This window comes from Budorcas taxicolor, chromosome 7 (genome assembly GCF_023091745.1).
Source record: "Budorcas taxicolor isolate Tak-1 chromosome 7, Takin1.1, whole genome shotgun sequence".
NCBI classification, from domain to species: domain Eukaryota; kingdom Metazoa; phylum Chordata; class Mammalia; order Artiodactyla; family Bovidae; genus Budorcas; species Budorcas taxicolor.
In genome coordinates, this window is record NC_068916.1 from 51,306,304 (window position 1) to 51,329,023 (window position 22,720).

Consider the following 22,720-nt stretch of genomic DNA (forward strand, 5'->3'; position numbering starts at 1 on the left):
CTGAAGCAGAATCTTAGGGACTGGGGTTTGGGAATCTTTTTGTTTTCTCTTCAGTAAGTTCCCTAGGTGATTCTGAGGCACAGTACAGCTTTTGAACCACTGCTGCCTGCAGTGTAGAACTATAGCCAACCAGGGTTGAGTGTTAATTCTGGCTCCAGCACGTATTAGCAGGCTGTCCTTGAACAGTCACTCAACCTCTGCTAGCTTTAGTAGGCTTATCTCTGAAATGCGGCTCGAATGATACCTACTACAATATAGGGTGGTGTGTGTGTGTATGTGTGCGTGTGCTCAGTTGTGTCTGACTGTGACCCCATGGACTGTAACCCGCCTGGCTCCTTTGTGTCATTTCCTACTCCAGGGGATCTTCCTGACCCCCAGGGATGGAGCCCATGTCTCCTACATCTCCATATAGGGTAGTGGTAATCTCTAAATCAAATAAGGGATATTAGGCGTTTAGCAGGGACTGGCACAATGCGCCCTGGTTAGTGATGTGATTATTTATCTAGTAGAGGTAAGCTTGGCTGTTGTGTCCCAACTTCCTCTCCCTTCTAGGACTTTTACAAATGAGGAGAGAAGAAAGTGCCCCTGCTGGATTCCTGATCACCAGATTTCTCCTCAGGGCAGGTATCCAGTACGACCTCTGCCAGCCCAGTCTGCCGAAGTTGCTTATTCTGGGCTTGGAGCTCCTGGTTCTGTGTGGCCAAGCTGATGGAGTCTTGCAAGATGCCAGCCAGCAGGCTGCGGTAGTGATGCTCTGTGGTCATGGCCTGCTCCTCGCAGAGGCCCTGCCAGGCTCGAAATACCTGTGCCCACATTCCAAGATTCCCATCAGTCAGGTAGCCTTGGGACCAGCTCAAGGCCTGCCCTCTGTCTCTCCCAACTGACCTGCAGCACATGGCGTGTCTGAGCCCGGGCAGCCTGCACGTGTAGGTCATAGAGGGCTGTCAGGTCCTGCTCTGCGGCATCCCGTTCTGCCTTAAGGGCCTCCAGCTGACATCTCAGCACTGTCTGCTCCCGGTGCCATCTCTGCCTCTCCTTGGAGTCCTTCAGTGATAACACATGCTCTCCGTGGAGTCCAGCCTGTGTGCCAGGCTCGGCTCTACATACTTTTTATTATGATTTAATTGAACTAATGATAACCTTTGAGATAGTTGCCATTTTATAGATTTGGAAACAGTGGATCAGAGAAGTGACCTAACTTGCTCAAATTCACATGACTAGTGAGGGACAGGACTGAGATGACATGCCTTTCAACAGTTCACCATCATCCTTGGTGTAAAGTCCAAATCCAGAGTGTTGACACCAGCTGGTCTCTTTAGCTTTGCCTCTGACCACACCTGCCAGGCTCCAGCCAGATGGAAAATACGCAACACCCAGAACCTACTCTGCCATTGCTTCCCTTTGGACTTTGGCTCCTACGGAATTCTCTTCTCAAAACATGTCTCCTATCTCCCCTGACCCCACCTCTGTGCACACATGTATTGTTTCTTGTTTAAACAAGTTACCTTCACTGGATGCCTCTATGTGAGCACAAACTGCCCTGTGGATCTGAATCTAGTGCATATCTCTGGCTGATTTGTTTGTCGTTTACACCTCAGCTTAGATGCCATCTCTGCTCCATTCCAGCCTGGTCCAGGTACACTTCTTTGTTCCAGTGAGTCACTAGCTCCCTCTTTCACAGCACTTAGCACTGAGATTGCCTCATGTGTCCCCCGCAAAGCTGTGAGGGCCATGAGAGAGGGTGCCGCCCAGTCTTTGAGGGTAGATCCCAGCCCCCAGCCCCCTGCCTGGCCAGGTTAGAAGCCTTAAGTCCCCAACTGGACCCTCCTCACCTCTTCAGCCAGCAGGCCTTTGGCCTGGTCACCCGCCACCACCTCTTCCTCCTGTTCCATATGTTTCACCTCCTCTTGGATCCACGCTTGGTGCTGTTCTCGCAGTCTGTGCCTCTCGGCCTGAGCCAAGAAGAAGTGTAGGGCCACATCCGGGGCCTGCTGGGCCTACATGATATCGATCTAGGCTCAGTCAGAAGCCCATGTGTGCACACAGTCTTGGGATAAAGGGCCCAACCTCTCCAGCAGAGCCCCATTACCAAGGCAGGCCCTAGAATGACATCAGGAGGCTAGCTGGCCTGGAAGAACCTGTCCCCTGGACAGAGACTCAGGCCGTGAGGGAAGAGGAGAGATACCAATTTCCGCCAAGAGGTGCCATGGAGGCCCTAGTAGGGAAACAGCCCCTTCCCATGCCCATCCTTAGGAATCCAATAGCTCTACAGGCCCTTTATCTGCCAGAAGCTCTGCATTTCTCCCTGATGTGAGGGCAAGGTAAGCAGGAGACATGTTATTGGCTCTCTGTGACTCTTTACTTCCAGTTGTTCTGGGGTACATGAGGTGTTATTACCTGTTCCTCAGAGTCCCTGAGTGGATGCATTTGGTGGAGATCAGGTCCTATAGATGCTGTTCTTCCTGCCACTGGAGGAGAATGCAGTTAAGTAACCAAAAGATGGAGAGGACCTCCAGCTAAACCCCAAGCACCAGCGTCACCTTGAGGCTCCTTCTGGAGACCTGGGCTGGGGCTTGCTGTTGAATGTGTCACCTGCTGAGAATAATATTATGAGTGAGAAGTCTGTACCTTTCCTCCCAGGATCAAGGTCCCAGCCCCACCCCACCCCCTTTTCTTAGCTATATGACCTCAAGCAGGTGGCTAGTCTTTTGAGCCTCCGTTTTCTTATCCATGAAGTGGAGCTGATAAAAGTTGTAAAGAACATTAAATGAGAAAAGGCACCCAAAGCCCTAAGCAGTGGCCAGCTCTGTTCAATAACTTGGAGTTTATAGGCCTAATCCCCAAGGCCCAGGGCTGTAAAAAATGAGTACTAAGTAATTATGAAAAGGGAAGGACCAGGAGAAGTTGGACAGAGGCGACCTTCTAGCCACCCTGACAAATCATGGAAGACAGTGCCACCTTCTGCCCAAGGGAGGCCATGCATCCTAAGAGAACGAAAGCCTTATCCTGGGTCTGAAGACTTGGATGTCTGCACCTCTGCTGCCTTTGATGACCCTAGAGACCCTGGATTACTCACATCACTTCTCTGAGTTTCCGTTTGCTGAAAAGTGGGAGCAGTATTGTCATCCTTGTTTAAAATAAATTGCGGCTTCCCTTGACCTTCAAGGCAAAGTCCAAAACATCTCAAAATATTTACAAAGACCTGCATGACCAGGCCCCTGCTTCACTCACCAATCCTTCTCTCTGGACTTTCTTCCTCAAACTCTATACTCCAGCAAATTGAGCTACTTGCAGTCCCCCAAAGAGACCAAGGACTTACCTCTGAGACTTTTCCTCTTATTTTCTCTGCCTGGAATGTCCTTCATTCATCTTTGCTAGTCACTTCCTTCAGGTTTCAAGTTTCCATGAGATCACCTTTCCTCTCTTGCCAATACTAACTTACATGCCTGCATAGAACCCTTCGGATAAGCCCTTCAGAGCACTGATCACGGAGTAATAGTTTCTCTCCAGAGGATTGAAAACTCCATGAGGACAGGGGTTTCCCAGGGCCTGCATGTTGTTATACCCAGTACATAGTGAATGGTCAGTGTAAATGTTTGAGAATGAGAACATTAATGAATGAAGGAAGGGCTGCCTTACAGTGTGCTATATACAGAATAAGGCAGCAGACATCAATAGGGCTCCCAAGAATTTGGATGAGAAGATGTACCTGTGGTTCTGGGAACCCCGCAGCCTCAGTTTTGACTGCTTTGAGCATCCAGCTTCCCCAGCGCTGGCTCCAGGCTTTTACCACCTACAGAGAAAGGATTCTGGGTAGTCTCTGGCCATCGCTGGCTCAGGCACTCCCAGGCCTCACCTTGCTCACATGCAGCTCCCGCAGTGCCCTGCCCAGCTGGCTGAGCCCACTGTCTGTCAGGGCGTCCCTAAGGAGGCCTGATCGCAGGCTCTTCAGACCAGCTCGGCGGGCCCGGGCCTCTTCTACTGCATCCCACAGGGTGGGCCTCACATGTTTCACCTTCCTCCTCCTTCCTGCGGCCCCCAACAAAGCAGACTGGAACAAGCTCAGGGGGCTGCCTAAGGGGAGACACAGAATGAATCTCTCCTTCCTCTGAGATCCAAAGCACACTGTTCGTAATACTTTTAATTTTTATTAAGAGTATTTTTCATAAAAATAGCTAACACCTATCAGGCATTTACATGTGTCTGATGGTACTGTGCCAAGGCTTTCTGTGGATTGTCTCCTTTTATCCACACAATGCTCCAATGAGGCAGCAACTCTGGTTTACTCTGCCTCCCTCCACATTTTCCAGATGAGGCAATTGGAGCTCAGAAGTCAAACAACTCCCTGGTGAGTGGCAAAGCTGAAACTCAAGCCAGGTTCTGTCTGACAGTAAAGCCTGTGCCCTTAACCATGATCCCAAACTGGTCTGTACATAAACACACTTCTTTTACTCCCTGCTTTGTCCTTGAGAATGTGGACCGCCCCAACTTATTTTCCTCATTCCACAGGGCCTGACATAGGGTGAGGTCTGGGAATACATTGGCCAAATGAATGTATGTCTGTTGATTTTGGAGACAGAGCACCAGACTTTTTTTTTTTCACTCTTATTAACGGAAAAGTTCAGACATATGCAGAGTCTGGGAGGTCCATTCTCTTATCCAGCTTCAACAATTATCAACTTAAGAACATTCTTGCTTGTTCTATACCCTCCACTTGACCTCTTCCATATCTCTGACATCATATTTCACAGAGTCCTGATCTTTTAAAGAGTGTGTGAAAATAGGAAAGCACCTTCCCTTCTCTGATCCTCCTTTTCCTCGTTTATAAATTAAACCTGTCTTCCTTTCCTCACCCATAGATTTGATCCGCTTCATGAGGTTGTGGTAATAATCAGAGGTTTTAGTCAGCATAAAAATGCTTGATACACCATTGAAGGCCACTGAAAGGGTGAGGCTTTTACTGTTGGCCCTGCCTTTCCAGGCTTTGGTAGCTGAACCCTTCTGCAACTTTTCTGAATCCTGGCCCTCCCATCCCTTTCTGGGCTTGCTAGGGTTGGTGCTGCAACTGGTTGGGTGACAGGTAATGCCAGATCCTAGAGCTTCCCAAAGAAACCACACCCTACCCCAAGCCACCTTGAGGATCCAGGCGAAGAAGAAGGCCACTGTAGTTGTTTCCTTCCAGAAGCCATGAGACAATCCAGGTCAGAGAGCCCTCCACCTCTTCACCAGCCACGTTGCCAGCTAGTACCTGCAGCAGGGGACAGTCTCTGCCAGAGGGAGGGAGGGAGGGAGGAAGAAAAGAGATGCCTACTGGTAGGTGGAGAGAGAACTGGCACAGATCACACTCTGATGAAAGGTTGACTATTTCCAGTCACTTTTGTGTACCACCAGACAGATTTGCGACCTTGTATAGATCTTTATTTTATTATTTTTTAAGTTACACAAATAATACATCCTCATAGTAAAAAAGAATTTAATTGCACATTTGACAAGGGACTTGTATCCAGAATATATAAAGAACTCTTACACTTCAGTAATAAAAGTACAACTTGGGGAATTCTCTGGTGGTTCAGTGGTCAGGACTGTGTGCTTCCATTGCAGGGGAGATATACATACATACATAAAAATGCAACCCAATTTTAAAATGGCAAAGCAAGGTGACATTAACAAAAATGGCAGAACAGGGGACTCTAGGGTTTTGTCCCTTCTCAGAAGCATCTGGCAAAAAAAATGGTCAGAATCAACCCTACTGAAACTCTAGGAGTTAGTCAAAGATTTACAGCAATCAAGTGAAGTTTAACCAGGAGAAAGGCAACTTTACTATGGTTAGAGATCTTTGTGGTGTTTTTAAGTGACTTTACCCCCAACCTTCTCCCCAGTACAGCCCACATTTCTGATGGTGGTACCTGGTTCTGAAAAGAGCAGAGTAGATCTCATTCCCAAGGAATTGTGTTTGTTTTGACTGTCTGGGTTTCACACAAAGGACTGACAAAAGGAGTTTCCTTTTGTTTCCCTTGTCTTAGAATTTTCTTGGGGCAGAGGAGCTATGCCAGAGGGTGGTCCCTCCAAACTTTGAGAGATGAAAGAACAAGAAATAAATAACAGGGCAAGTAGTCGACACATGAAAAGACTAGGCAGAAAAGTTGGGTAGTGAAATTTTGGGGGAATAAGAGTTTTTGAAAAGTTGCCATGTGTACTAGCGGACCTAGAAAGTCACACACGTGTCCGAGGCAGTGTGTACGGTAAGAAAAGACCTGAAAGGACCATAGGCTTTCACCTCTGGCTGATTGAGGGCTCAGCGCAAGCAGGATGTAAAGCTAAGGCAGAGCAGTAAATGGCCTGGCTGAGCACTGAAGGACGGACCCAACACAAAGTCAGTGTGTAGAAACCTAGAGGATTTTTTTTCTTTGTCTTTCCTCCTTTTTTTCTCTTATCCTCCTTCCCACCTCCTGCTGCCTTTAATTCCTCTCTCCTCATTCCCTTTCCCCTTCCTCTCTTCCTTCTTCTTTTTCCTCCCTTTCCTATCTTTTTTTTGAGGTGGAGATGCATTCTTGGAGGTTAGGAAATTCTGTGTCATTGGCTAAGCACTGAGATAACAGAATGAAGATTTCAGTGACTACAAGGAGTACAGTCTTTGCAAAAATTGTTTGGAAAAGTAACTAAGTAAATGGATGGCTGATACCCACAGTAAGCAACAAGTCAAACCCTGGAAAGGAGGGAGAATCCAATGTTTACAGTTACCAGGTTATCATATCTAAAATGTTAGATCACTGAGGAAAAAGAATGGAGACTTAAGGGACCAGCACAGTAAATAATACAGTCTTCACAAAAATACTCAAATTGACCAGTTTCCAGAAAAAAAATTATGAGGCATGTAAATAAGAAAATATGGCTCACTCAAAGGGAAAAAAGAAAAAGAAATGAATAAAATCTGCCCCTGAGGAAGCAGACACTGGATTCAGTAGACAAAGAATTTAAATCAACTGTCTTAGATATTTTCAGAAGACTAAATCAAGAAAATGATGTCTCAGTGATTATCAATAGGATAGAAATCATAAAAAGGAACCAAGGAGAAACTCTGGAGCTGAAAAGTACAATAACTGAAATTTAAAATTCACTAGAGGGCAGATCTGAGCAAGTAAATCTGGGTGTGGTTGTGGTGGTTTAGTTAGGTCATATCCTACTCTTTGTGACCCCATGGACTGTAGCCTGCCAGACATTTCTATCCATGGGATTTCCCAGGCACAAATGCTGGAGTGGGTTGCCATTTCCTTCTCCAAGATAGGTCAAATAAAATTATTCAGTCTGAGGAGAAGAAAGAAAAAAAAAAAAAAAGGGAAAATGAGCCTGAGAGACCTGTTGGCTGCCATCGAGTGTACACACATATACATAATGGGAGACCCAGAGGGAGAAAAGAAAGAGAAAAGGGCAGAAAGAATATCTGAAGAAATAATGCTCCAAAATTAGCCCAAACTTATGAAAGACTTACTATGCACAAAGGATCTTCAATAAGATTAAAAACCAATTCCTCATTAGAAACCATGGATCCCAAAAGGCAGTGCGATAACATAGTTAAAATGTTGAAAGGAAAAAAAACCTGTCAACTAAAATTTCTACATCTGGCAAGAAATAAGATATCCCCAGATAAACAAAAAGTTTGAGGAAGTTCATTGCTAGTAGACCTGCTTTACAAGAAATACTAAAGGGAGCAAATCCTTGAGCATGTCAGAGATGAGGAAAAGATGAGACTCTGATGCTGGCCTGGGCCTCTACATCCATATTTCAGCCACCCTCTCCCCAACCCTTCCTTAAAGCTATTAAAAACCCCCATGTGACTTACACTTCTCCTGGAAGCTGCAGGATCCGCAAGGCTCCTTGCCACATCCCCTGGGTCCCAGGCCCCTCAGAAGGGTCAGGCGCCAGGCAGGACATGGTGACAGTGAGCAGAGAGCAGCTCCTGTGATGGAGACCATAGGCTCAGGCCAAACGACCAGGGCGGGGTTGGGGGAGTGACAGGGGTTCTCCTGTCCTCACCTGCCTTCTCCACATGCAGCCCGCAAGTACAGCTCTGAGGCAGCTCTTGAGTCCGATACCTCTACTTCACTGGCATTTTCCACCACCCTGGAGGAAGGGAACCCTGGACTCAGCTCCTAAGCACAGGGGTTCTGTCCAGCCCCCAGAATCTCTACATGGGGAGCCCATGGGCATCCCTAGAGCCTATAAGAATCACCCCCAAGGCTTCAAGCTCAGTATGTCCCCTAGAAGCCTCTCATCCTCATGATCTTATTTTTTTCTCCTATTATCTGCCCAGTGTGGGGAACAAGGTAGTTGGGATTCCTCTCATTTTATAGATGGATAAGCAGGAGTTCTGCTCGGTGAGATGCCCAGGTCACCTGGGGTGGTGATGACAGAGCTGAGGAGGTATAAGTGGATGGGGTGGAGAGAAGAGTGAGAGGGATGAAGGGAAGACTGTGAGAGGGAGTCCTGGGGGCAAACCCAGGCCCTGTAAGCATGACCCCGAGTTCAGAGCCTCTCTTCCTTGGAGTGGCAGTGGGCAGAAGCCGCCAATAACTTGGTTTTGGGTGTCAGCCTTGCCTAAAGATAAGCGCTCTCAGACCTCACTGGGCTCTGGACACTCACAAGCCCAGAGGAGCCACATCCAGCACGGATAGGTTCCCTGCCCCTGGAGTCAGCAAATCCCGGATCCTCCTGTTGGCGCTGAGCTGAGATCACACAAGCACAACATCTGTTACGAACCAAATGTTTACTCAGACTTTGGCTCATGTGACTCTCCCATTGGGGCCCTGTGAGCCAAGCAGGACACCAAAATCCAGCCGTTTCAGGCAGAAAACAGGAGAGCCCAGCAAGGCAAGCCAACACTGGTGAGCAGCAGAGACCCAAGCCCTTCAGGTTTCCCTCGTGTCTCGGGCTCTATGGCAGCATCACCGTGGCTTTGGTGCCCCAGGTTTCCCCTTCCCCAGGGCCTCACCTGAACTAGGCTAAGAGTGCTAAGCACAGCATCAGAGCCCCTGAGGGGCAGAGCTTCTTCAAACAGCACCTGTAGCAGCTGAAGTGGAGAAAGGGGTTCAGTGCAGATTGAGAAAGGATTAATTTCTTTTTCAACATTTCCCGAGGGCGAAGTCTATGCCTGACCCTGTGCTAGGTGCCATGGACATGGTGGCCAAGGCAGAAAACAGCCCCAGGGCTCATGGTTCACAGGAAGCCAGACAAGAGAGCAGATATTTTCAGTGGGACCTGGTGTTTGCAAGGGTAGGGGCTCATGACAAGGTTTTGAGGCAATTATTTTAGTTTGGGGGCATTCTGATGAAGCCTAAAAACAAAACGTTCAACTTTATTATCAGTGTTAGTAAGAACAGTGAAAATCAGATTTGCCTGAGTATTTGATGTTTGTACATCACCCCTCCCTGACCCACACCCTATATACCCCAGCCTCCCACCTTCCCTGACCTCTCAACAGCTTCATGACTGATGCTGGCAAAACAACCTGTATGGACTCTGGGGTGCTATAGGAACCCCGAGGAGGGACATCTAGTCCAGCTAGGGTGGGGAGGGGAAAGTTCTTGGAGGTCTCCTGGAGGAGGCAACATGTGAGTCTCGAAACAGCTATGCCTGATGCCTTCTCTGGGACTCACCTGAGGCACGAGCCGGGGCGCCTCCGTTTCCCGACCCCGAAGCAGCAGGGCCACACTGTACCCTCGGCCCACGGAGCCCAGTGTGGGCCGGACTCGTGCTAGCAGCTCCTGCTCCGCCTCCTGCCGGAGACACAGGCACACCCCCAACTCAGGTGCCCTGACCCAGCCCGCCCTGAGCAAAGAGTTTGGGAAATACTCAGCACCTCAGGATCAAGGGTTCTGAGTGCTCCCAACCACCTCCCATCACCCTATCCGACACCCCTACCTGAGCAGCATCAGAACCCAGGACTCTATCAAAGGTGATGCATTGTTCCTGCGAGCAGAGACAGGAGTCAACAGTGTCACTCCCATCTTCCCCTGTACTCACACACACCCCAGCCCAGCCTGTATCTACCTGACACTCCAGAGGCTCAGGCTGAAGTAGGCGGATGCTCTTGGCCCCCTCAAGAAGGAGCGTAGGGAAGCAGGTCTCCTTGGGGCCTGAGATAGGTGGACTTCATGTCAACTCTCCTGGGGGAAACTGAGCTCCTGGGACCCCCAAGTCCTGCCTTCAACCTTTGCCTTAGTTTCCCAGTGAAATGGCCTTGCCCTCCCCCTCTCCCAGGAGGTGCTCCCAGGCTGTGTTACTTCTGAGATGAATGTGTGGGGGCTTCTTACCAGATCTTGTCCTCTCTACTTCCACCACCACGGTCAACCGGGCCTGTGGGTTGTCAGTGAGGGCTGCAGGGGCTGAGGGGCCCTGGCCCAAAGGGGCCCCTGTGCCCATCGCCTCTCCACAGTCCATGGCTTCTGTGCCTCTCAGATTCCCCTCAATAATTCATCTCCCCAACCTGAGGGCTCTGGGCAGGGCCTCTAAACAATAACTAAGGAGGGACAGTCCTCTATTTTCTGAGTGAGTCAGACTGTTGCATGGAAGTTTTCTTTTTTTCCTCTTCTGAAATTTTCAGACATTAACTGTGAAGAGAATAGTTTAATGAAACTCCAAGCACTCAGCTTCAGCCATTATCAACTTAACAGCCAGTCTTATTTCTTCTGTTCCCCTTTCCACCCCTAGTGGATTCTTCTGAAGCATATCTCAGACACTTTATATTTCACACATAGCTATTTCAGTATGTATTTATAAAAGATACCACTCTTTTTTTAAAAAAAAACAATGATAGCTTCATTGGGAGAGAATTCAAATACCATAGAATTCATCCATTTAAAGTGTGTGTTTCAGTGGTTTTTGGTAAGTTTGCAGGCATGTATAACTATCACCACAGTTAATTTGAAAACATTTGCATCCCTTTATAAAGGAACTGGACCTTCTTTACTGCAGCCTCACTACGCCCCACCCTATGCTGACGCTGAAACAGTCACTCATCTACTGACAACTTTCTGTTTCTCTAGGCTCGCCTGTTCTGGACACGGCGTGGAAGTGGACTCACATGTGCTCTTTTCGTGACTGGCTTGTAGCACCTGTCAGCCCAATGTATGCTCCTTGGTTCTTCTGTCTCCTCTCAACAAAAATTTGAAGCAACAGACATTAGAGACCTCGGCGGGTCACAGCTCTCCAACGGACCATGTTATAGCTCTCAGGTCTCGAATACACCATGTTATAACTCTTAGATCAGTGTTACAGCTCGGTGTTACAGCTCTATTTTATTTAGAAAATAGCAGGAAAATACATCCTCGAGGCATGAGGGAATGCTGATCCAGAGACTTGAAGAGAAGAGAGTGGGGGAGCGCACTGGCGCGCGGGGGAGAGAGAGACCGCGGCCCTCTGGCTCCTCTTTTTATGTGATTCTTCCTCCCCCCGGGCCTGCCCTGTGTAAGCTGGGCCAGCCAGGAGTGCTGTTTGTTCCACCTGAGCTCCTCACTCCAGTCCTCGGACCTTCTTTTGTTCCATTTTCGCGGGCTTTTCCTTTCCTTGTCTTTTAGCCACTGCCATTCTGGACTCCTGTTTGCCATTCTAACTCCCTAACACATCTATCAGTACTTCTTTCCTTTCTGTGACTGAATCATGTTCCATGTAGGATGAAACTGCTTCTGTCATGAGATCCCCAGGGTCTGGCCAAACTTCACAGGTGAGGACACAGTTGCAGTAAGACTGCCCTAACTTCAGACTCTTCTGCAGCTTCCATACTTTGCTAGAATGACTTACAGAACTCAGCTGTGCTGTGCTCAGTCACTTTTTTATGTCGACATTGGACAAGGCCTGGGAGGGTTCTGAGTGAAGGATCTCCTGTCTCTATGGAGTGAGGGTGTGCCTTCCCAGTACATCAGTATGTTCACCAACCAGGAAGCTCCCTGAGCCTCATTGTCCCGCATATTTCAATGAGTCATGATTAATTAAATCATAAATTATATGACTGAATCCAACTCCAGCCCTTTTATCTGCAATTTTTGTTTTTGTTTTTGGTTGCACTAGTGGCCTGCGAGATCTTAGTTCCTTTATTAGAGATCTAACCTGCGCACCCTGCAGTGGAAGCTCAGAGTTTTAATCACTGAACTGCCAGGCAAAGTCCCTGAATAGTTTTTTTTCTTTTTTATTTTTTCTGGTGAGCAACCTCCTCCATCCTGAAGCTATATAGGGACCCTGCCGGAAGTTATCTCATTAGCATAACAAAGAGATTCCTATTGCTTAGGTAATTACAAAGGTTTTTGAAGCTTTGTGCTAGTAACTGGAGACGAAGACCAGATATGTTCATTATATCACAAACTATTCTGGTTTTTCACCAAGGATCTCTTATAGCCAAAAGAATGATACCTGTCTGACCATCTATATTCCGTATTCAGTTTGTTCAGTTCAGTTCAGTCGCTCAGTCGGGTCCGACTCTTTTTGACCCCATGGACTGCAGCATGCGAGGCCTCCCTGTCCATCACCAACTCCCGGAGTTTACTCAAAGTCATGTCCATTGAGTCAGTGATGCCATCCAACCATCTCATCCTCTGTCTTCCCCTTCTCCTCCCACCTTCAATCTTTCCCAACATCAGGGTCTTTTCCAGTGAGTCAGTTCTTCACATCAGGTGGCCAAAGTATTGGAGTATTCGGTGTACATCTATATAACAGGTGGAGCAATAGTAACAAGATGAATATGCCTAACCTTTGGAGGAATCAGTTTGGGGTAGGGATAGGAGGCTTGTATTTTCCCATACATTTGCCTATCAATACCGATACTGTACGCTTAGCAACAATGCCTGTTATTCTATCTCATTGTGTTGCTGTTATGTGGGCTTCCCCGGTAGCTCAGTCAGTGAAGAATCTGCCTGCAGTGCAGGAGACCGCTTGGAGCATCGGAGACCCAGATTCAATCCCTGTGTCTGGAAGGTCCCGTTGAGAAGAAAATGGCAACCCACTCCAGTATGCTTGGCTGGGAAATTCCATGGACAGAGGAGCCTTGTGGGCTACAGTCTATGGGGTCGCAAGAGTCGGACACGACTTAGAGACTAAACCACCACCAGCTGTTCTGTGAAAATAAAGACTAATTACTTCAGCCTGTCATTATATTTTACTACCAAAATGTCACCCAGCCACAGATTGACTGTCTTCTCCCCAATCTTGGTTGGTTCCAAAAGCAAAAGTGGTCTCAGGATTAGATGGCTTCCCCCTCCGACATCTTGTAACTGAACTAAAGGACAGGTCGTTGTTTTCTCTGAGCCTCTTTTATTTATTTATAATATACATTCATTTATTTTAATTGTAGGCTAAATACAATATTGTATTGGTTTTGCCATACATCCACATGAATCCGCCACGGGTGTACACATGTTCCCTATCTTGAATCCCCGTCCCACCTCCCTCCCCATCCCATCCCTCTGGGTCATCCCAGTGCACCAGCCCTGAGCATCCTGTATCATGCATCGAACCTGGACTGGCTGTTCTTTTCATATATGATATTATACATGTTTCAATGTCATTCTCCCAAATCATCCCACCCTCTCCCTCTCCCACAGAGTCCAAAAGACTGTTCTATATGTCTGTGTCTCTTTTGCTGTCTCACATACAGGGTTATCGTTACCATCTTTCTAAATTCTATATATATGTGTTAATATACTGTATTGGTGTTTTTCTTTCTGGCTTACTTCACTCTGTATAATAGGCTCCAGTTTCATCCACCTTATTAGAACTGATTCAAATGTATTCTTTTTAATGGCTGAGTAATACTCCATTGCGTAGATGTACCACAGCTTTCTTATCCATTCATCTGCTGATGGACATCTAGGTTGCTTCCATGTCCTGGCTATTATAAACAGTGCTGCGGTGAACAATGGAGTACATGTGTCTCTTTCAATTCTGGTTTCCTCGGTGTGTTCTGAGCCTCTTTTAAAGTGTTAGTGTAATATTGGAGTTCCTTCATTCCTTCACTCTCAGCCACTGTTCCTCCTTCTAAAGTCATATGGATTTCAACAGATGCTGAATAGTCAGAACAATCTTATAAAAGAAGAACAAAGTTGGAGGACTCATACTTCCTGATTTCAAAACTTATTGTGAAGCAAGAGTAATAGAACAGTATGCTGTGGTACTGGCGTAAAAGCAGAGATTAGTCAAAGAGCAGTAAGTATCCAGAAATAAACCCATGTTTCTATGGACAGCTGATTCGACAAAGACGTCAAGAACATTCAGTGAGGAAATGATCTTGGCTGACCTCTGCTTGCAGCGGCCTGAGATGGGGCTTCAGTTCCCTGACCAGAGATCAAGGTCAGGACTAGGCAGTCAGGGTACCAGATCCTAGCCACTAGACCGGTGGTCAGTGACAAAGCCCTGATTTTTTGACTTTGCAGAAGAGAATTCCCACAAAGATGAAAAGTAGTGAAACAAGAGTTTATTAGGACAAAAAAGAGTATAGCACATGTGGGTAGACCTACGGGTGGGCTCAGAGAAAGTCGCACCCTCATCGTAGCTTGAATCACTTTTCTGGGGCATTTCTTCCAAGTTTTCTTAGGCCAATCACTTTGCTGGGCCTGCTTCTGAGCCCGTATTTGGTATATCTCAGGGTTCTCCTATGTGCGCATGTGCATCTCTTAGCCAAGTTGGATTCTAGTGAAGAGGCCTATAGGTGATTGCCTCACTTACTATGAGGTGACAGCTCCATCTTTTTTGACCTCCAAGGAGCCTTTCTGCACATGTGTAGGCAGGGAGGTTTCCTTAACTTCAAGAATATGTGGTCTTTTATCACTTATCTGGGCAGAGCCCAGCCTCTTCCATCATCCTGCTTAATGGAGTTTCTGTCCACAGGGGAGAAACTGTTCAGCCTGGGGCCATCTATCTCCTAATTAGAAGGATTAATCTTTTTAATAAGTGGCACTGGTACACCTGAATATCCAGATACAAATGAATGAAACGGGACCCTTACTTCAGATCATACACAAAAACTAACTCAAACTGATCAATTTCCTAAATTTAAGAGTTAAAACTATAAAACTCATAGAAGAAAATAGAGAAATTAATCCTTATGACATAATCTGGCAGTGAATTCTTAAATATGATACCAAAAGCAAGCATAACAAAGGAAAACATAATAAACTGAATTTCATCAAAGTTAAAAATGTTTGTGCATCAAAATATGAAAAACAACCAACAAAATGGGAGAAAATATTTGCAAATTATATGTCTGACAGTGATCTAGTATCCAAGATATAGATAGAGAGTTCCTACAACTCAGCAACAAAAAGATAAACTACTCAAGGAAAAAATGAGGAAGAGATTTGGATAGCCATCTCTCCAAAGATGATATATGCAGTAAAAGATGCTCAACATCATTATACACCAGTGAAATGCAAAAAGATAAACAAAATTAAAACTAGGCAAAACATTTGAATAGATATTTATTCAAAGAAGCTCAACAAACGTGTGAGAAGATGTTCAAAATCCTTGGTCATTAAAGAAATGCAAATCAAAACCAATGAGGTATTACTTCATACTCACTGCTGCTGCTGCTGCGTCGCTTCAGTCGTGTCCGACTCTGTGCAACCCCACAGACGGCAGCCCACCAGGTTCCCCCGTCCCTGGGATTCTCCAGGCAAGAACACTGGAGTGGGTTGCCATTTCCTTCTCCGTTGCATGAAAGTGAAAAGTGAAAGTGAAGTCGCTCAGTCATGTCCAACTTGTAGCGACCCCATGGACTGCAGCCTAACAGGCTCCTCCGTCCCTGGGATTTTCCAGGCAAGAGTACTGGAGTGGCGTGTCATTGCCTTCTCATACTCACTAGTATGGCTCTAATAAAAAGAAAAAAAAAAAAAAGACGGTCTCTGATTTCAGCACACAACTGAAAACATAAGCTTTCAGGGCATGTATTGCTTTAAATGCATAATACAACTTGCTGTCAGACCAGATGTATACAAAAACAAAACCACCTCCTTTATATAGCCATTGAAACAAAGTACTGTTCTGTTTTAACAAGTCTTTATTGTATTTTGCACTGATTGACACACATCTGCTTATTTTAAAAATGATGCTTTTGGTAGTAATGGCTAAGCACAAGTAAGTATTTATAGCTTGATGTTTGTGTATTCTAATCCCCAGTGTTCTTTGATTCCAGGTCTTGTTGACTTAAAAAAAATGCACAACAAGACAGTTGCAAGTTAAGTTTTTTTTGAGGAAAATGAGGACTGCAGTCCAGGAGACAGCACCTCAGATAGCTCTGAGAAACTGCTCTAGAGAGGAAAGGGAGAAGGTCAGCATCTATGTGATTGTGGTGAAGGGAGAGTACATGGAGTTAAGCACATATTTTTCCAGAAGGTTTCTGCTAGTCAAAAGGAACAGTCATCACCATGAAGGATTTTGGTGCTCTTCTAAATATAAGGAGATACAAGGATTAGGCTCATAAAATCAGCCCCTGACAATATCCAACTATCTGAAGACCTGTCCCACCAGTTTTTCCCTGAGCACAGTGTCTCATTTCTGCTCTTCACCCTGAACTCCTTTTGGGGGATGCTGAAAATCAGCCATTGCAGTAGCACATGATTTAATCCTTGTAGAGGCAGATGGCAAGTGCCAATCTGTAGTTGACAGGGCCTCCTCATGGTCACAATCTCAACCATACTTTGGGAGGCATTTCATGACCATTTTGTCCCACAGTGCTAGGAAGATTCATTCCTAGGTCTGGTGAAGATTTCACTGATAGGCCACTCAATGTGCTGTTACTGAACTAAGCCTTACCAACAGTAATCAAAAGACTCTGGACCACTTGTCTTCCTAATATGATACGGTTTAGGAAAAATTCCCTTTTGTTGTATCTTCCCATATCTAGAGTTACACTATTACAATCACTGATCTCATATAAAACTATGTATTTTTGTCAGAGACTCTGTCACACATTTAGCTATGCAAGAAAAAACAATCTAATCTTGTGAAACAGGCAAAGTATAAATAACATAGCTAGCAGTATTATTAAAATCATAAGTGAAAGTTAAGCCAGAAAATTGCATTAGATGCAGCCCAGCATATCCTCAGGTCATCTGACTTAGTCTGTTCTGTACCAATTTTAATTGGCACTGTCCATAAGCCTCCCAGTCCAGTTTCCTAGTGTTGCTAGGCTGGTTATTCTTAGTATAATTTAATTGTTTCCAAGATAAAAGTGTTAATTGTTCAGGCATGTCTGACTTTTTGCAACCCCATGGATTGTAGCCTACTAGGCTCCTCTGTCCATGAAATTCTCCTGACAAGAATACTGGAGTGGGTAGCCATTCCCTTCTCCAAGGGTTCTTCCCAACCCATGCATTGAACCAGGATCTCCTGCATTGCAGGCAGATTCTTTATTGTCTGAGCCACCAGGGAAGCCCAATTATGAGTGACTCCTTGCAACTGTGGGGACCTTAAAACTTAAATGACCACAGCCTTGTGTTAACCACATAAATCCATCCCATGATTGTGGGAAGTTTTATTCCTTCACTGAAGTTTTCCTTATTGCTCTGATTAAGCTTGAGTAACTTTAGAGGAAAATTCGTATTTATGGCAAAGGTCACAGCAGGTATTATTTATTGGCCAGGTGAGAGGATCCCACCTAGTAATATCAAGAGTGGTTTGACAGGACTGAACTTTCTTTCTTCTAAAGTAAATCTCCTCACAACTAGAGATCCCGCATGCCCCAAGGAAAATCATATATCCCATGTGTCACAACTAAGACCTGGTGCAGCCAAATAATTTCTAAAAAATTTTAAAACAAGGTAAATTTCCTAAGGGTCATCCAGTGAGAGCCTTGGAGTAGAGAAATCCACCAAGGTAATCTGGAAGTACTAAACACAGGTTTTTGGCCATAAATACAACAACTGGATTGATTTTTTTAAAAAAACTAGCATAGAATCGTGCCCATGATAGAAAAACATTTGATTTATATGCAAAGGTCCAAGAAGTTAAGGAAACATCAATGATCATATGGATCAGGCCTAGCATCTTAGGTAAGCTGTCTACTTCTGATGTTGTCTTCTTCTTGTCCTGGTGTAGGTGCAGTTTCCTCTGTTTGAATGTCATTTCAAGGTGACTTTGAGGTCAGCAACCCTCTCTGTAGATAAGTCCAATGTAGGGGCCTTCGGAAGTAGGAATTAACCCAAGAGTCTGTTTCTATCAGTTTCACTATGCATGAGTAGTTAAGAGTACCTGGGGCATCCCTGGTGGTTCAGTGGTTAGGAATCTGCCTTGCAATGCAGGGGACACACATTTGATCTCTGGTTTGGGAAGTTCCTAGACGCTGCAAAGCAAGTCTGTCTACCACAACTACTGAGTCCACGCGCTGCAACTACTGAACCCGTGCTCTGTTAACTGGAGAGCAGACACTGCCCACCACAGCTAGAGAAAACCTGCATGCAGTAATGATGACCCAGCACAGCCAAAATAAGTACAAGAGTACCTGATAAAAGTCCCCACAGTCTGTTTCAATTCAGCAGTTTCTACACACTAACAATGAACAGTCTGAAAAGGAAATTAAGAAAAACAATTCCATTTAAAATATCATCAAAAAATAAAATAAAATACTTGGAAATTAAAGAGATGAAAGACATGTACAGTGAAAACTACAAAAATTGCTGAAAGAATGAAAAAAGATACAAGTGGATGGAAAATCATCCCATGTTCATGGATTGGAAGACAATATTATTAGGATATCAACACTCTCCAAAACAATCTACAGATTTAATTAAATTCTTATCAAAACCTAATGGCTTTTTTTTGCAGAAATAGAAAAATCCATCCTAAGATTCATATGGACTCTCAAGGGACCCCACGAAGCCAAAGCAATCTTGAAAAGAAAAATAAAATTAGAGACCTCACACGTCCTGATTTCACACCTTATTACCGAGGTAACCAAACAGTATGGTACTGGCATGAAGACAGATATATTGATTAGTAGCATTGAAAAGATCCCTGGAGAAGGGAATGGCTACCCACTCCAGTATTCTTGCCTGAGAAATCCCATGGACAGAGGAGCCTGGCAGGTTACAGTCCATGGGGTTGCAAAAAAACACAAGTTAATGACTAAACCACTACCACCACCATTGAATGGAGAGCCCAGATATAAAACCTGACATACATGGTCAAATGATTTTCAACAAGGGTGCCAAGTCCATTCAGTGCCTTTTCAAAAAATGGTATTGGGAAAACTATTGACATGCAAAAGTGTTGGGAGGCAGATATATTGAATAATATCCATCGGACTGAGAAAGAACTTTGAGATGAAAAAACGAAGCAGGCAACTCCATAAAGTACAGTTTTAAGTTTATTGTGGGTACTGACATACAGCCATGTTACTTACATAATGCGAGTGTTGTGAATTTACATACAGCCAAGATCCAGAGGCACTCACAGATGCACTCTGAGACGGGGATACCTGAGATTTAAAGTGGTCAAGGCTAAAAACAGAATTTGACTACCAAGTAAGCTGCACATCTGCATCCAAGGGAACCTGGGCTTTTTCCTCCCTGAGGGTCTCATGACCGTTAACCATCTGTGTCAGCAAAAGGTATCCTTCCAGTTTTCTTTTTTTTTTTCCTTCTAGTTTTCATATCAGATGAAGGCAAGAGTGAAAGCTGTTAGGTAACTTGTCTGGCTTGGGTACACTTCTTGTGAGTAGAGTAAAGCTCAGTTGTGCAGAGAGGGGAGGGGGCAGGATTGTGGGCCTAAGATGAAACTGACAAAATGGAACCAGTGAGGTTTGGCCACACAGATTGGCAGTTTATTTAGCTGTCCCTGTGATTCTTTGAGTCTGATGACCTGTGTAACTCTCCCATCAATGTAATAATGTGCACTCTCTGTTCCTATCTGTGTGGTTCTGGACACTGGAGGGAGGCAGGCAGGAGAAGGGCTATGTTTACATGCCTCTCCCCACTCCTCTTCAGGTCCCCGTTGAGGCATATCTAGATCCCTTATGGATGTGACTGCCTTCTTGATGTGGCCAAGAAGGAACCCTTAGAAGGAACAGTCCCTCTTAGTTGATGTCCTGGGTCTCTGAGATAATGTGGTTCAGCGGACATATACTGTTAATTGCCGTGTGCAGGGGTCCAAAGAAGCTGTGAAGGGTCTAAGATGTTATCCTGTTTGCAAATCAAAGAACAATCATACATTTGTATATTAACGTAATTGCTAAATCTCTGGTTCAGAGAAGTTAAATTACAGCATCTTGCATCAGTTCCCCATTCTCAAGCTTCCCCGTTATTACCGGACAGAGTGAAAATCAGTGTACCTTTGTGGGCAGAGGGGCTCTACACTACAGGAGAGCAACCCTGAAATTATAAACCTCAGAGCTTAGGTAGAATGAGTGGCATAGCTGTCTTTCCTCACTGGAGTAAGAATAAGTAAGAATAAGTAAATGGCTCCGGGTTTTATTACCTTGGAGAGAGAGCAGCTGGCTCCTGGAAAATGCACCAGAGAGGAAACATTCAGTATCCTTCCAGGCATGTTTACCATTCAAACATCCTTTAACACAGGTTCTAGTAATCTGTTCAGAAAACCTCGAATGGCAGGGAAACCCTTGGTTCTCCCACACAGCCCTAGACATGCTTCCCTATCCCTTCTGCCCCCGCAGTTCTTTTCTATGGTGGGGCGGTACGGTTTCTAGCAAGTTAGGATGAAGGAAGTTAAGTATAATGGATTCCCTGCCCAGCAGTGTGCCCAGTAAACATCTGCTGAGTGAATGACACGGATCTGCTATTTAAGATTTTAATAAGGATGGGGCAGAAGGCTGGTTGGTTGAGATGTCCTGGCGAGGGTCTCCCGGAGCCAGGGCGATCTGAGCCAATTCATTCCTCTCCCAGCTCTTCCCCCGTCCTTACGCGAAGCCTCGGGCTCCTTGAAGCAGCGCCAGGGTTCCTGATACCCCCATGGTCAAGGCCGAACGCGCACAGGCTGGGACCACGCCGGAGATCATCGGGTCGTCTTGGTGCTGGAGGGCTCCAGGGTCCAGAAAGGGATTTCCGTCCAGAGTCAGGTCATTTACCTCGGGCAGCTCGTCTCGCCGCGGCTCCCTGCTTAGCTTGTTGCAGCTGAGATCAAGCACGCTGAGCTTGGGCGGCAGTCCTTTAGGCACTTGCTCCAGCCCAGCGAACGACAAATTGAGAGAGCTTAGTGCACTGGGCCAGACACATCGGGTAGCGCCCGGGGCGGTGGCGCGCAGCGAGTTGTGGCTGAGGTCCAGGCTTTGGGGCTGCACCCTCGCTGCCGCCAGCGCCGCGCACACTTCGCTCGGCGTCTCCATCCCCGCGTTGCGTAGCGCTAGATATTGGAGGGCCGGGAACTTGTTCGGACAGAGAGCCGCCATCAGCCCGCTGTCGCCGAGACTGGGATTGTCAGACAGGTCTAGGGTGGTGAGCGCCTCGAAGGTGGAGAGCCCTGCGCACGGAAAGGCAAGCGAGTGTGCTTGGGCAATGTTCAGCGCCCTGAGCCCAGGCTTGAGCCACTGCTGCAGTTCGCCGAGCCAGGCACCTCCTGTTGCCCACGATACGTTACGGAGACTGAGGGTGGTGAGGGCAGGCCCAGTGGCTTCCAGAGGCGTCGGGGGCGTTGGGCCAGTTACCTCCAGGTCCTCAAGCGTCAGTTCCTTGAGACGAGAGTACCCGAGCGCGCGCAGAACGGCGACCAGAAGCTGAGCAGGAACCTGTGCAGCGCCCAGCTTGAGTCGCCGAACGCGCAGAGCCTTGATTGTGTCAGCATACTGCTTCGGGTCGGTGTTGGCTCCCTTGAGAAACTGGTCCAGGCTGTGGCCACCGCCACGGATCTCCACCTCGACGGCAACCATACACTGAACGGCGCTAGACCAGTCAGGCTTCGGATCCGTGAAGTTGCAGACACAGCGGAAATCGTCGTCGTCCAGCTCGCAGGGCTCTGTCGTGTCCGCAGACACACGCAGCAGTGGCGGCAGCAGCAGCAGCAGCAGGCAGGGCACGCACACCTGGAAAGACAGCGGAGGTCAGGGCGGCCCAAGCCGGTTCCTAAGGTTCCCCCGAGAGCCCACGCTTCCGCCCGGAGAGCATACTCTCACCATAGTCGGTAGATCCTCAGAGGCTCTGCCTCTCTCTCTGGTTGTCGGCTGGACTGTGGCTTCTTTCCTTTACAGTGGCTCACGCCGGCTTCCAGGCTCCACAAACCTGTCTTTATTCTTTGGAAGCCTCTGAGAGTTTATGTAACCTTGTGATGTCGCTCTGCTCCCCCTTCTTTGAACCCTGTCACTCCCCACGTTTTTTCCTCCCAGCCACCCCATTCGCTACTCTTCCTGGAAATTTCGCAATGAAGTATGTTGCCAGGAGAGGGGCTACAACAGGAAGGATCTTGCGAGGCCTCTATTCCTCTGACCCAGGCAGTGCCCAGATGACTCAGATGCCCCCAGGCTTGTTTGGGTTGGAGAAAAGGAGATCCCCAGTTCCTCAGGCCAGGATTCTCAATGTCCCCTGCCCCCATCCCAGTGATTCAGCCTGGATACTTTCCATAACTTTTCCCTAGTCTTGGTGGTTTTTATTAACTTCCTGTCACCCAAATTCAACTCCCTGAATATCCTCAGATATTTAACTGGATATTTTGTGGAAGAGACTGCAAACTTCATTTATTGACTCCAAGGGCTAGTTCGAGAGAAGGAAGTTGGTCTAAAGAACAGCTTCCCCCC

General features: G+C 46.6%; 2 protein-coding genes across 2 annotated transcripts; both read right to left on the reverse strand.

Annotated features, from left to right (window-relative positions):
- Positions 1–557: 557 nt before the first annotated feature.
- On the reverse strand, positions 558–10,419 carry LOC128051022 (uncharacterized). The gene is made up of 10 exons (XM_052643523.1): positions 10,330–10,419; positions 9,654–9,773; positions 8,990–9,067; positions 8,641–8,723; positions 8,035–8,121; positions 5,134–5,267; positions 3,857–4,074; positions 1,833–1,997; positions 886–1,044; positions 558–803 (listed from the first exon to the last, which is right to left on the reverse strand). Exons 1-10 carry the CDS (start codon positions 10,417–10,419, stop codon positions 558–560), a joined length of 1,380 nt encoding a protein of 459 aa, XP_052499483.1.
- Positions 10,420–19,334: 8,915 nt separating this feature from the next.
- Positions 19,335–22,264, reverse strand: CD14 (CD14 molecule). Its single transcript, XM_052643426.1, has 2 exons — positions 22,103–22,264; positions 19,335–22,012 (listed from the first exon to the last, which is right to left on the reverse strand). Exons 1-2 carry the CDS (start codon positions 22,103–22,105, stop codon positions 20,894–20,896), a joined length of 1,122 nt encoding a protein of 373 aa, XP_052499386.1. The 5' UTR covers positions 22,106–22,264; the 3' UTR covers positions 19,335–20,893.
- Between the last annotated feature and the right edge of the window lie 456 nt (positions 22,265–22,720).